The sequence below is a fragment of the Neophocaena asiaeorientalis genome, unplaced genomic scaffold (genome assembly GCF_003031525.2).
Source record: "Neophocaena asiaeorientalis asiaeorientalis breed wild unplaced genomic scaffold, Neophocaena_asiaeorientalis_V1.1 scaffold521, whole genome shotgun sequence".
NCBI classification, from domain to species: Eukaryota; Metazoa; Chordata; class Mammalia; order Artiodactyla; family Phocoenidae; genus Neophocaena; species Neophocaena asiaeorientalis.
Genome location: NW_020174712.1, coordinates 7113352 through 7127052, shown reverse-complemented (window position 1 = coordinate 7127052; position 13701 = coordinate 7113352). Strand labels below are relative to the sequence as shown.

Sequence of the window (13701 nt, the reverse complement as noted above, 5' to 3'; positions counted from 1 at the left end):
AAATTTTGATTGAGTAACAATATTCGTTGTGGACCATCTTTTTTTTTGCTCTATGCGGGCCTCTCACTGTTGTGGCCTCTCCCCTTGCAGAGCACAGGCTCCGGACGCGCAGGTTCAGCGGCCATGGCTCACGGGCCCAGCCACTCCGCGGCATATGGGATCTTCCCGGACCGGGGCCCGAACCCGTGTTGCCTGCATCGGCAGGCGAACTCCCAACCACTGCGCCACCAGGGAAGCCCTGTGGGCCACCTCTGATCAGTGTATTATCTGTTTAAATTTATATGACTTCCTCCACAGTTATAAATCTAGACACCAGCAACATTTTGCAAAAGATTTGAAATACTTGCATAATGCTGGCTTTGGGACACATGCTTTAAATATAAGTGTCAAACACTGAACCAAAACTAGGTTTTCACTTTTATTGACAAATAAAAATAAATGGGAATTATTTTATTCTGAAGATTATTAAAGTATTACTGCTAAACCATTTTTACTATTTTTTTATATTTATAAAAGGAATAGGTTTTGTTTTTTTTAACATCTTCATTGGAGTATAATTGCTTTACAATGGTATGTTAGTTTCTGCTTTATAACAAAGTGAATCTGTTATACATACTCATATGTCCCCATATCTCTTCCTTCTTGCATCTCCCTCCCACCCTCCCTATCCCACCCCTCTAGGTGGTCACAAAGCACTGAGCTGATCTCCCTGTGCTATGCAGCTGCTTCCCACTAGCTATCTATTCTATATTTAAACCAATAGGTTTTGAGCTTAACCATTTCTCTGCCTCTTACCCTGTATACAGGCAAGTACACACACTACCCCTCTAGCCACACACACATTCCCGTGTAGCTTTATTAAGGGTATCTGTTGAACTCCCTACCCTCACCCTCCACATTACCATTAATTCATTCAAGTAATGAGAGGATGAATTAACAGGAATAACTCCAGAGAACATTAAAGCAACAGTTAGTCTTTCATTCAAAGTGTGGTGCATGGTCTGGCCATCTCAAGCATCACCTGGAACATTGTTAGAAATGCAAAAGTTCAGCTCTTCACCTCCTAACTGAGACCTAGTTTAACAGATCTGTCCTTTAACAAGATCCCCAGGTGATTTTGCATGTATATTAAAATGTGAGAAACACTGCTCTAGACTAGTGGTTCTTAAAGTACGGTCTCCAGACCAACGGCATCAATATTACCTGGGAACCTGTTAAAAATGTAAATTTTTAGGCCTCACCCCAGACCCACACATCAGAAACTGTGGGGCGGGAGCCCAGCAATGTGTTTCACCAAGACTTCCAGGTTCTAACTGGTGACAGCTGCTTTCATGATTGTAACCACATTCCCAACGACGACTGCTACATGTGAGGGTGGTGACATTGACAGCTGCTGGGTAGGAGCAAATAAAACCTCAGAAATGTCTTTAAGAACCTACAGGATTTGTATCTGTGTGGCTCTGTAAACTTACATGTGCCACTCTCCCAATTGGTCACTTAGCTCCAGCCACAAAGCTCTTTCTCACCTTAGGGACTCCAGACTCACTGTTTCCTCTTCCTTTAAGGCTCTTATTCTCCTCTTAGCCTTATCCTTTAAGAAATGTCAGCTCTTTAGAGAAGCCTCTGACTCACCCTATCTAAATTTATTCTCTCTTTTTTCTGTGTCTGAACCTTGTTTTTCTCATAGAGCAGGTCACAATTCACAGTTACGGTGTTCGTTAGTTTCCCTTACTAGACGTTAAGCTCCACGAAGCAGGACCCACCTCTGGCTTGATCACCGTATTTTCCTTAGTGCCTAACAGTATCTTCTGCATAGTAGGCTTAATGACTGTTTATTGAAATAATGACAAAATAGCGGCTATAACGGAAAAGATAGCACACTCGGATAGGTAGATGAAGCCTTACTATTATTAATGGTGGTACCACAAAGACACATTCTTTCTGTGATCATAGTGGGTGAAAAGAAATGGGCTTTGCCAGACTAAGAAAATAAGTAAGCATAAATGGCTTATAATGTCCAATAATTTTCACCATTAGAAGTTCTCTAAATATCAAGCTTTTCTCTAGGAACTCAGAATTTTGTCACTTTAAAAATATGTCCTATAAGTAGAATAACTCCACCTGAAAAGGAATGAAACCAAAACACAAAAATTAAAATGTTTAATTCCCTTTTTGAATGTGTGTTGAATTCAATACAAATTGATACAGCATTTTTCTAGGCCAAAGAAACCAATGTTACATTTAGAAGGCAATTGACTGCAAAAAAATATAATCTATGCTATACTTTATTTTTAAAAAGAAATTCAAGATCTTATTCTATGTTTAATGTGTAGCAATAATGATGTCTTCTTTACAGCCCAAGACATCACAACAAAGTAATGGCACGATAAAGAAATTTTTGTTGTTTTTTTCTATTGTATTATCTTCATATACTAGTAAAAAATAAACTCTTTAATAAATAAATATATATAATAAATATTTGCAGACTGAAAATGTATAAATAGGTCCATCCTTTTTAAAAAAAATGTTCCGTCTTGGTGTGGCATGTTTCACAGTCCATGTTTCACCCAAATTTTTTACATAAAATGCCGTAACCTGCAAAATCCTACAAGGTTCTCAAAATTTATGTAGCAATGATCTTGGCCAACTATGTCAATACATCTCTTCAACATGAAGTATCTATTTTTAATGTAACTTTTAAAGTAAACAAACTCCAGAGAGGCGAGGCACCAGCAGCAAACTAGGTGGGGTTCCCATTACCCACAGTTTAACAGATTTTCAGCTTCAATCTACAAGTGAGGACAGAGCCAGTGTACCCGAGGGAACTTAGTCCACTTGTAAAGAGACATCTTGATCTACTTCAAGTCAAGATATTTTTTGTTTGTTTGTTCTCAATATTCTTTCCAAATTCAGTCTCCCAGTGGAAAATAGACTCCATAACATTCTGAAGGTCTTCCTGTGTTATTATATTATGATGCAAACTGTAATAAGAAAGAATAGTTGTAGTTTGGTTCTTCAGTAAAGACACTATCACCCTTCAACTGTACATTAGTAGATCCTTGTACAGTTCAGGAACTCTTTCTGGATCCACTGGTCTAGGCAGGAAATGTGTAAATTTCTGATGTCTTTTAGATCTGGCACCATCTCTTGGAGTTCCATCTTTGTTAAGTGCCACAAAATACCTACGGCCAGTGTCTCCATGTTTATATATGTTGGATGAATAGGTATTATACCAGTTCTCTTCAAATTGCTCCCTAAAGATGCATTCAGAAGTCAGTTTCTCCTAAAAGAGAGAAGATAACTGCCATTGAAAAAGATATCTTTAAGAGAATTTCCTTAGAAAAGACTCAACTCTCTATTTCTTTGCCTATAACTATATCCTTGTCAAAGAAGGAGAGAGGGTAGATTGTTTTTGCTTTGTTCTGTTTTAGTTCTCATGTTATCTGGAATTCTTTCTCCCAGGTGACTCCATCCAGCAGTTTAGTTTACAGAACTCTAAGTTAAATGTCAATTCTCAATTTTATTTTCAAACAGTAAATATTCTAAACTTGCCCATGCTCCATTTGACCTCCCTTCCATCACCATCACTGCCAAATAGGCCTGTAGTTTATCTTGTTCCATCATTAGATGTCAAAGTTCTACACAGCAAATCTCCACTACCACCTTGAAACGTTTCAAGACCTTGCTAACGTTCAAATTCCTAACTCAAGATCATCACTCCAAGTCATATATCTTCCCTTTATGAATTTATTGTTTGATGACATAATCCCCACAATTAACATATCTGGATATTACTATTAGGTAAAAAGCCCAGTGATTTCTTGTCTTTTCAAGATGGACTGTATATTATCCCAAGGGGTAGACTACAGTTGCTTTTTTAATCTGACACATACATGAAGAAGGAAGATTATGTGCATGTTTTTCTCTTTCAATTGTAATTCTACTCTTAGGAGATTACACAATGCATTATTTCTCTTTCTTCTGAGCTGACAGAAAGCCCGGAAAGGGCAAGTGTTGCCCTTAGAAGGACAGATATTAAGTGGAGTACCATTTACTGAAATATGATAACCGATTTTCCTCAGTGTATATTGAGATTCTAACTGTATATTGTGGTCTCAATTGAGATTTTAAGAAAAAAGAAGGTACCAGATAGTGTCATCTGCTAAATCATAAAAGTAAATTCTCTTCGGAAATAGCTACAGAGACTTCAACTTTAAGAAGGGATTTCACATGAGAGAATGGGTGGGAGTGGCCCACATTTACACTTTAACAATTTTCTTACAATTATATAGCAACTGCGAACAAATAAAAAATGATACAGTGAAAGCGAAAGATCTACATAGTACTGCAGGTTGAGTTTTATATTATCCTGTTGCTCTAATTCTTGTGTTGTTTTTGCTGCTTTGTTGTTAAAAAAAAAGGAAAGAAAAGAAAAGAAAATTAAAAAAACCTTACACTGATGAAGTATTAACTTGAAAAGTTTACTGTAAGTTCCATATTTAAAACATTTATAGTAGACCTACAGATGTGTGCACTTATCCCCAGTGATAAGTTAAAACTTGCCCAATGCAACTCTGAGTAAGAGCATGGCTACTGTAATTATCAAGTCTGCAGATATGGTCCAGCTAGTGTGGTTGCCATTTTCTGTTATTGTTTAAGGTATCCTAAGATTTCATTCATTCATTTCCTATATTGCAAAGGTCAGCAAGTCAGTGATGTATATTTATCTATGAAGGTAATAATAGGTAGAGAAAATTTATATTAAATGAATGTAAAGATGAAAAGAATCTAACACGGCAAGAAGAAAATGCTCTCATTTTTCTGTCTCTGGTCCCAGGATAATGGGCAGAAAAAAACTAGTGAGCTAAAAGCAATAAAGTTTTAGGGTTTAAGAAATGAAAGTGAGGGGACTTCCCTGGTGGCACAGTAGTTAAGAATCCGCCTGCCAATGCAGGGGACATTGGTTCGATCCCTGGTCCAGGAAGATCCCACATGCCATGGAGCAACTAAGCCCATGTGCCACAGCTACTGAGCCTGCGCTCTAGAGCCGGCGAGCCACAACTATTGAGCCCACGAGCCCACGCACTGCAAGGAAGAGTAGCCCCTGCTTACAGCAACTAGAGAAAGCCCACACGCAGCAACAAAGACCCAACGCAGCCAAAAAAAAAAAGAAATGAAAGTGAGTTGCTATACTACTGCCTAGACATATGGAAATTTATCAGGATCTAGATTTTTAATTTCTACTTAAGTATGTTGTTTATGTATTTCTTCTGATATGCATAATCGGTAGCTATTTTACTTATAAAATGGATAGTCATTATTTAATGAATTACAATAATTTTTTTAAAAATACGTACTGATCCATAGAGTTCTCCTTTGTCATTCATTCCAAGGTAAAGACCACTGTCCACACCTCTAATACTGACCAGTCCCACTGCCACACTGATGAATTCCAGGATACCTGAATTTATAAACAAAATAATGATTTGCATTTATTAGAGAACATACGACTAATGAAAATCTTCCAAAGAGCAGTAGATCAAATTGCTAAATATAATGATGTATGTGGAAGTCCTTTGTAAACTGAAAAGTGATGTACAGTTGTCATTATGAAGAGCTTCCTATTTTACAGATGAATAAAACTAAAAAACCAAAAATTGTTCATCATGATAAAATGTTAAGGGTGTAAAACCTTAAACCAGACTGACCTGGGTTTGAATCCAGTTCAGTAACTTACTGATTAGTCTACATAAGTCATTTGTCTTCTTTGAACTTCAATTTCCTCATACGCAAAATGGGTGAAATGCTTCCTTACAGGAGAGTGGTAGAGACTAACACATTTAGGCACCCAATAAATGGAAGCTATTATTACCATAAAATTAGTACATAATAGAGGTGTTCATAATTCTCCTCCTTGATTCTATTAACTACAACCATGTTCTATTAATTGTTTTGCTTTGTTTTTGCTTACTATGAATCAAGTAAATTTTTTTCTAGCAGCAGCCAGTATACCTTATATGGGTGTATTAGTATTTTGTAGTTTATAAAGGGCTTCTATTTTTATCAGTACTTTCTATCTGGTCCTCAAAAACAACCTCCTAAGATAAGCATAGAAGATATTACTATCCCATTTTACATATAAAGAAACTGAGGCTTGCTTAAAGACATGATATTTGTAATTAATAGGACAGATACTTGAACTCACATCTTCTGAGCCCTAATCCAATGTTTGTACTTCAAAACAGTGCTTCTTGAGGACAAGACAGTAGTTTCGAAATTTACAGATTATATAATATGCTATTTCCTGTCCCACGATCCTTAAAAATAAATTTTATGGTTCAAAGATGTAAAAGGACTTTATAATTCATGAAATGTAATAGACAAATACCAAGAATTTAGCATGCAAGTAGATTTTGCTTTCAATAACTTTCCAGAATTATTTTCATTTATCTATAGGTAAATTAGTACCGAAAACTCTCCACTCAGTACTCTTAATACACCATAGTTAAACAAAAACAACAACAACAAAAAACCTTAATGCTTCCCTCTGCATCATTCTTTTTCTCTGTACACACTAACCTTTGGACTAATGTCTTTGTCTTGTTCTTCTCTTTAGACTCTTTGGTGAAAAAGTATATAGACGTACTTTCTATGCTTGGAACTGCCTTCCTCAATAGCTTTCTACCTTCACCCCTTCACTCCCTCTTAAGTGCTACAAACAGTATAAATGTGTACCATTTAGACTGGCTCTTGATCCTAAGTCATTTCTTGATTATACAAGTTCTTGTTTGGACACATGACGTTCCCAAGGCCAAAGGAAAGTACAAAATCTGGCTCTTTGCATATATGGAGGTCTCAATTCTGTCCAGATCCTAATTCACTCTTTGGCAGAAACATGGATGCTTAAGCTCTAAACATAGATTCTGAAGAGCTCAAATGAGCTCTTGCAAACTATTAGGAGGTCATGTAAAGCACTAGAGCTAACAAGGATCTTACAGCAACAATATCGTACTGCTAAATTGCCTGTTAAGTGGCTTGAAAGAGTCACTGTCCCTGTATGAGAGTCTAAGGCAGAGAGGAGGTAAGATATAGTAGGAAGATACAGACCTCATAGGATAGCCATTATAATGACTGATACAGAGGTGGGAAGTAAAGGAAAATAAAATGTACTGCCAAGCTCATTAGTGAGTGATTCCTGTTAGAAACAAAAATATAGGCCCAAAACATGATTGGTAGAAGAAGATACGTTAATGGAATTTCATCCAGATATACTTACAAATGTATAATTACTTGAAGTTGTAATGAATGTTACATTCAAACTGAGAAGTGTACTGCAGTTCACTTGTAACTTAATTCTCTTTAAGTATCTGATTTACGTTAAGATGCTCTTGTCTTTCAAAGAACAGGAACTGATTAACTGATTAGACTGTATAATAGAACTAGTTTTCAAGTACAATACGAGATTCATTTCCATATAAATCAATTATAAAACAGATCTTATAAAGTATCCATTTTTCTTGCAAAACTAAATTGCAAACCACTTACACTTTAATTCTCATCTTAAAATAATGCCGTTATGTTGTCAAAAAATATGTAATTGTAGAAAGACAAGAAATTATATATATTCTTAGAATAATTACATTCAATAGCTTCAACTTCATTAACCGACATCCAAAGCCTCATATACATATAACAAGGTCGAAATAATTTTGCAATGGCTCATAGGGGCTGATGGGAAAAAGTTATGTCCTTTTCATATTCCTCTTAAAGATTTTAGCCACCCTTTTAAATTCTGATCGTTTTTTCTCCACAAGGAAATAGTATACCACACAGTAATTTGTAATCATTTGATTCTTAAATGAGATTTGACAAGTCTTTCTTATTTATAATATGAGGTGGCAACTAAGCTAATTCTTTAACAAAGAGTAGACATGAAAAGCTTTCCTTAAGAGGTAATCACAGATTTTAGATAGATTTTCTAATGCCTAGTGTCCCATAAAAATACTTGGAGGTACTTTGTCTTTTTGGTATCATTTTCAAAGCCAGCCTTTTTAAAAATCATAATAAAGAGGTGAGTCAACCCACAATGCAACCACATCAGACAAATCTATGGAGAATAGGGGAGAATAAAAGAAAGGTCTTTAAAGGAATATGTTTGATCTCAGGCTAAACTTTTTTTTTTTAAGTAATGATTCCAGGTTTATGTATTAGGTAAAATCTTCCTACTGTACAACTGTGCAGGAAAACTCTATTATAAATACAGAGCTAACTCAGATAGGAAAATTTTTAAACCTTACTGGGATCTTTTTGTTTATATTCTATTGATGTGGTTTTGAAATTTTAAAACACAGTATTCTGAATTTTTTATTGAATCGTAGCCAAATTAGTATAAATTATCAAAAATGTTAGTTACTTTAACATCTCAAATAGCACATCTTAAGCATTTTCAAAATTCTTACTTTGATGACACAGAAATGAATTTATAGAGAGAAAAATAATTTCATAGTTAATAATTGAAGCACTAAAAAGAGAAGGCAAATATATAGAGAAGCTTATAATATTACACATGTTGTACGTATACTTTCTTCTCACCTGCATTCTCATTATAAATTATGATGTTTTAGCTATCACAGGCCACTAGGATGCACTCTAATGCAGCCTAGAGGTTGTTACTCCTTTAAGCTACAATGCTAATCTGGGTTATCGTTCCTTTGTGTAACAGTAAATATTTTGTTCTGATAGGTACCCTTGCACCACAGAGTGGCTTAAACCAGCACAAACATCAGTCCAAGTCATATTTTTCCAATTACTAAATAAGCATACAAAATTTTAGCCAAAAAAAAAAAAATTCTACTACGATGGTCATTCTGATATGCAACATTTATTAAAGAATGAAATAAAATACCAGTTTAATGAATGTTATCAAGTCTATAAATATTTACTAATCTCTTCCCGTAGAGTCAGTCTTATAAAGAGACACAAAGTGGAAGAAGCAACTCTTGACATTGGAGAGATTATGGTTGAATTATAAGGGTCTTAAACATAGAATTTCCAAGCTTATACTATGTATCCCAGTGCGGGGGGGTGGGGTGGGGAGATGTCTGAATATTACCTAAGCTTAACTTGTACCTGCTCTACTTATAGGCATTATCACATTTGCATTCATTTCTAAATCTTTCTGGTAGCTGGAGGGTTTTTCTGTAATGCAGTAATTCTTACAGGCAAGGGAACTGAGCCACCTGGTGTCACAAAGTTCTTTAGACTCAGAATCTCAGCCTCCTCAATTTAGAAACTACTTTCTGAAAGTGACCCCAAGGTGGGCCACTAGGTCATGACACTCCGGACTCATAGTCAATGGGAATTTGGAAGAGATCAGTGGAAGCTGCAAACATGTGGGTTTTAAAAAGTTAATTTTCTAAGCCTTTAAGTGCTACCAAATGACCACCACATGATCATTTCTACATCTAGAGTTACAAATGCCCCTCAAACTGAGATTTACACTTCCCCTAAGTTTTAATGAGGACTACAAGTCAAAAAAAAGAAAGCCAAATAAGAACAGGGGTGAGGATAAGAGAGGGCCCTTCAGAGAAGAGATTCTCAAAGAATTCCAGTGCTTAGGAAAGAAAAGGAAAACTGACACTATGTTAGGCCCTTTTACATTGCTGCTGACAGGTAAATGGTATCTTTAAAATGAAATACACTGATTCTCTAATGAAGTCCCAAGTTTGATGATCAAAATCCTTTGAGAGCGCTAGCCAGTTAACCCTAATATGATGAAAACTTCCACAGTGGAGGAAAGATTCTGGGCTGTTAGAACAGGAGAGCATCTTGAGAGAATCACCTGATTTAACCTCATTGTACAGACAAGAAAACTAAGGCTTAGACCGGTGAGGGCACGTGCTAGTCACCCAGGTAGTTAGGGGGTAATTAACAATCGAGACCTTATGGTTTCCCAATCTAGCGTCTTAACAATCTGCCTTAACAATCATTTGGGTTTTTTTGTTTTTGTTTCTTTCTTTTAACCCCTTCTGCTCCCAGGCACTGTTGGAGGTATTCTGAAATACGTCCCTTTGTGTTCCCACCCGTATCTTCTTTCGCTTCCCCATTTCCTCTTACCTAAGGTCAATACCAAGATCTTTGCTTTCAGATTTCACAATTTCTAAAGAGGATCTTGGCTGAAGGACTGGGCATGCTCAGTAGCCGGATAAGCTTTTTTTTTTTTTCCCTCACCAAACTTTAAGAGCGCTGAGAACTGCAGGCAGGTGAGCCTGACAGTAGCGATGGTGCCCACGGAAAGTTAATCTGTTACCTTTCCAGGTGAACATTTATGGTTCTCTAGGTAGACACGTAAAAGCTCGCCTCCTATGTTAGAGCTATCCTTTGAGCAGTAGCCATGGGAGACTCATCAACTGCACAGCTGCAGGGCAGGTTTAAAGAAGCTTCCGGTTGTTAACTTTTGTTAAGGAGAAATATGAGAGGAAGTAGGAGAAAATAATAGGGATTTTGAACACAAAAACAAAAAACTGCCTGCGAGGTAAGGAGTGCGGGAAAGATGTGGCTCCGAGTCCAGGGCTCGGTGTCCCAGGCAGCAGGAAGGGCAGGGCAGCCAGGTGCGGGCGGAGCACCCCCCTTTCTCCTCCTGCCCTCAGCGTCTGGAGCAGCAGGCCTGCCGGCAACCGCGGCGGCCCGCGGGCGGGGAAAGTCCTCCGGTGCCTCGCTGGCCGCCCAGCAGCCCAGGCCAGCACCTCACACTGGAAGGGTTCTGGGGGCTCCCGGCCCCACGTAGTCCCGACTCCATCCGCGAACGGGGAGGGAGACGCAAGAGGGGGAGCAGAGGAGCGCGGGAGGCGGGGTGCCGGTACGTACCGAAGAGGCTGTGGTCCTGCCTGGTGCCCTGCACGCTGCCGTCGGGCAGGATCTGCAGGTGGAAGCCGGTGCGGCAGTAGAGCTGCCTGCGGCGCAGGATGCCGTGCAGGTGCGCCAGCTCCGCAGCCCCGGGCCCGCCGCGGGCGCCCAGCTCCGCCGCGCCCCGGCGCTCGCCCAGCAGAGGCGGCCGCTCCCCGGCAGGAGGCAGCAGGAAGTGCGAGCCCACCTGCTGGCCCAAGCCCTCCAGGCCGCCCAGGAAGCCCCCGACCTCGGCTAAGGGAGCCATGGGGCGGCCGGAGGGAGAGGCGGCGGATCCGGAAAACAAAAGACCCCCAATAAAAAAAATGGAGCAGGGATGGGGAGGTGAATGGAGAAAAATTATAGCAAAACAAGCTCAAACAAGCTAAGGCCCGGTTAGTCCCGTGAGGTCGCTGGATGAACTTTGCACTGAGAGCAGGGAGGCTTTCACTGTCTTGGAGCGATCTTCTCTCCTGGGGTAGGTGGGAGCCGGTTGCTGGCTTTGCAGAAACATCTATAGCTGCCGCTGCCAATACTGGGGCTGGGCCTGGGGCTCCAACTCCGCAAACGGATCAGAGTCCTGTGTACATACACACAGTATATATGCGGGTCCTCTTGACATATGCTAATCAAGTCCTTTCATGCTCGCTGGGGAGGTTCTGTTTGAAATCTTAAACCGGCCTCCTCTCACGTTTTTGCTCTTCGGAAGTGACCAGAAGGGACCCTTGACGGCTCTCTATCCATGCAGTCGCAAAAATCATTCCCGCACTTGGCCAAAGCTGGCCAGCAACTTCGGGGAGGCGCAGTCAAGGCCGCTCTTTGGGGTTGTCTTTGGAACAACCGTGATGCTGTTCTGCTGCGGCCGTGCGATTGCCTTTGATGTGAGCTCCTTTGCAGTGATAGATCGCTGCTAAAAGGAGCCCAGCTTGGCAGGTATATTGAAGAAGGGAAGGGGGGAAGGGAGGGAACTGGGAGCGGGGGCGGGGAGGAGGGGATGTGTAGGAGGAGGAAAAGGAGAGAAGAGGAGAATTGGACTCCTTGGGAGCTGCTGGGAGCCTACAGTGGACAGGTGCAAAGAAAGGTAAGAGAGGGAGAAGGAAAAAGGGCGTTACCTGAGGCTTAGACCTGCCCAGACACACATGAAAGGAAAATCAAAGCTTTGACAGTTTAACTCACTAATTTTAAAACACTAATAAAATGTACAAGCATTACTCTTTTCTTTTATCATTTAGATGGGGAATTTTCTTTACATAATCAAGGTTAGGTTAGGAACACCCCCTCCCCCTTCCCAGGTTCTCTTTAATGTTTATCTTTACTCAGGTAGCACAAAATACAACCAAGATTGCCTTATATCTATATGGAAATTTAAAGTTGTGTGCTAAGTTTGTGAACTTCTAATCAACTTTTTTTTACATCTTTATTGGAGTATAATTGCTTTACAATGGTGTGTTAGTTTCTGCTTTATAACAAAGTGAATCAGTTATACATATACATATGTTCCCATATCTCTTCCCTCTTGCATCTCCCTCCCTCCCACCCTCCCTATCCCACCCCTCTAGGTGGTCACAAAGCACCGAGCTGATCTCCCTGTGCTATGCGGCTGCTTCCCACTAGCTATCTATTTTACGTTTGGTAGTGTATATATGTCCATGCCTAATCAACTTAATATAGTAACGTAATATAATTATGAATCTAGGGATTAAGAGTAAATCCAACTAGGCTGAAAAGAGATGGGTTACATTCTTATATTTGCCACGAATAGAAAATGAGTATCTGTAATAGTGTCATAAATGATGAGTGGGCTCTGGGGCCATTATCCAATCTAAGAGCACTTCCCTGTTCTTAGTTGCATTTTCTTTAAGACTAGATTTTGGGGGTTGTTCACATTTGAATTATAAAAACAACTAAATGGAGAACGGTGTTGATTCTTGATGTGTTTTTCAGACGCAAAAAGTCGCTAGTAAAATGTGGGACTGCCCGTGCATATTTGTGAAATCAAAAGTCATTGAGGTGAAGGAGCTGCATACACATCCATTTAAAACTTAAAACTTTGGTTTTGTACCACTAGTTAAATTTAAGATCTTTAAGTTAAAATTTTTCAGTGGCAGAAGAGTTGAGAATCATTTGGCAGATTTTTGTGCTTACCCTGAGCAAAAAGTTTGAGGGAATCACTAAAGATTACTTTTTCAGTCCTGTTTCATGGTCTGTTTAGCAAAGGCCTAAACTTGGGAGTGCAGATGGATGGGACTGCTTTATTTTATTTGCTCTGAAGGGATTTTTGCTAATTAATTGGCAGGTGCTTTAAAGTAGGTAAAGTTACACCTTTTCATCACTGCGGTCCTAAGTACTGACCCTTGTGCAATCAAGTTATAAAAGAGTCCTTAAAGCAAGTGATTTACTGTTGATAGATATGAAATAAAACAAAAACACTGGCTAAAAATAATAAACAGATAAATCACTTTAGAAATGTACTCAGCTAAGTCTGTTTTAAAGGTTGTACCAGGTAAGTGTCATATTATTTCACCTTTCAAATAACAGCAATCTGTCTTGTGGTAGGACCCCCAAATCCACCATAATCAAGATTTCAAAGCACATCTGTGTAAACATTATCACATCAGTGGAAAACATCAACCAATGAGCTTTTACTTTGAACCAAATCTTCTTAATTGCAGTGTTAAATCAAAGAAAGTTAGATCAAAGTTGTGTGAATCTCATAGCGGGAAAACTAAAGTAGCCAGTACATACACTGATCACTTTTAAAGAAGATACTTAAAGGTTTAAAACTAAGATCAAGTACCTTTTAATGAGCTTTGTTTC

General features: G+C 39.0%; 1 protein-coding gene across 1 annotated transcript; it reads right to left on the bottom strand.

Moving 5' to 3' along the window:
- Positions 1-2158: 2158 nt before the first annotated feature.
- FGF20 (fibroblast growth factor 20) lies at positions 2159-11152 on the bottom strand. The gene is made up of 3 exons (XM_024760008.1): positions 10867-11152; positions 5358-5461; positions 2159-3283 (listed from the first exon to the last, which is right to left on the bottom strand). The coding sequence occupies exons 1-3, from the start codon at positions 11150-11152 to the stop codon at positions 3038-3040; spliced, it is 636 nt and encodes a 211-aa protein (XP_024615776.1). The 3' UTR covers positions 2159-3037.
- Positions 11153-13701: the final 2549 nt, after the last annotated feature.

Coding starts and splice junctions, on each gene's coding strand:
- FGF20 (XM_024760008.1), bottom strand. CDS start 11,152: ATGGCTCCCTTAGCCGAGGTCGGGGGCTTCCTGGGCGGCCTGGAGGGC. Junction 5,462..10,866: donor GCAGGACCACAGCCTCTTCG/GTACGTACCGGC, acceptor TTATAAATTCAG/GTATCCTGGAATTCATCAGT. Junction 3,284..5,357: donor AAGGAGAACTCTATGGATCA/GTACGTATTTTT, acceptor TCTCTCTTTTAG/GAGAAACTGACTTCTGAATG.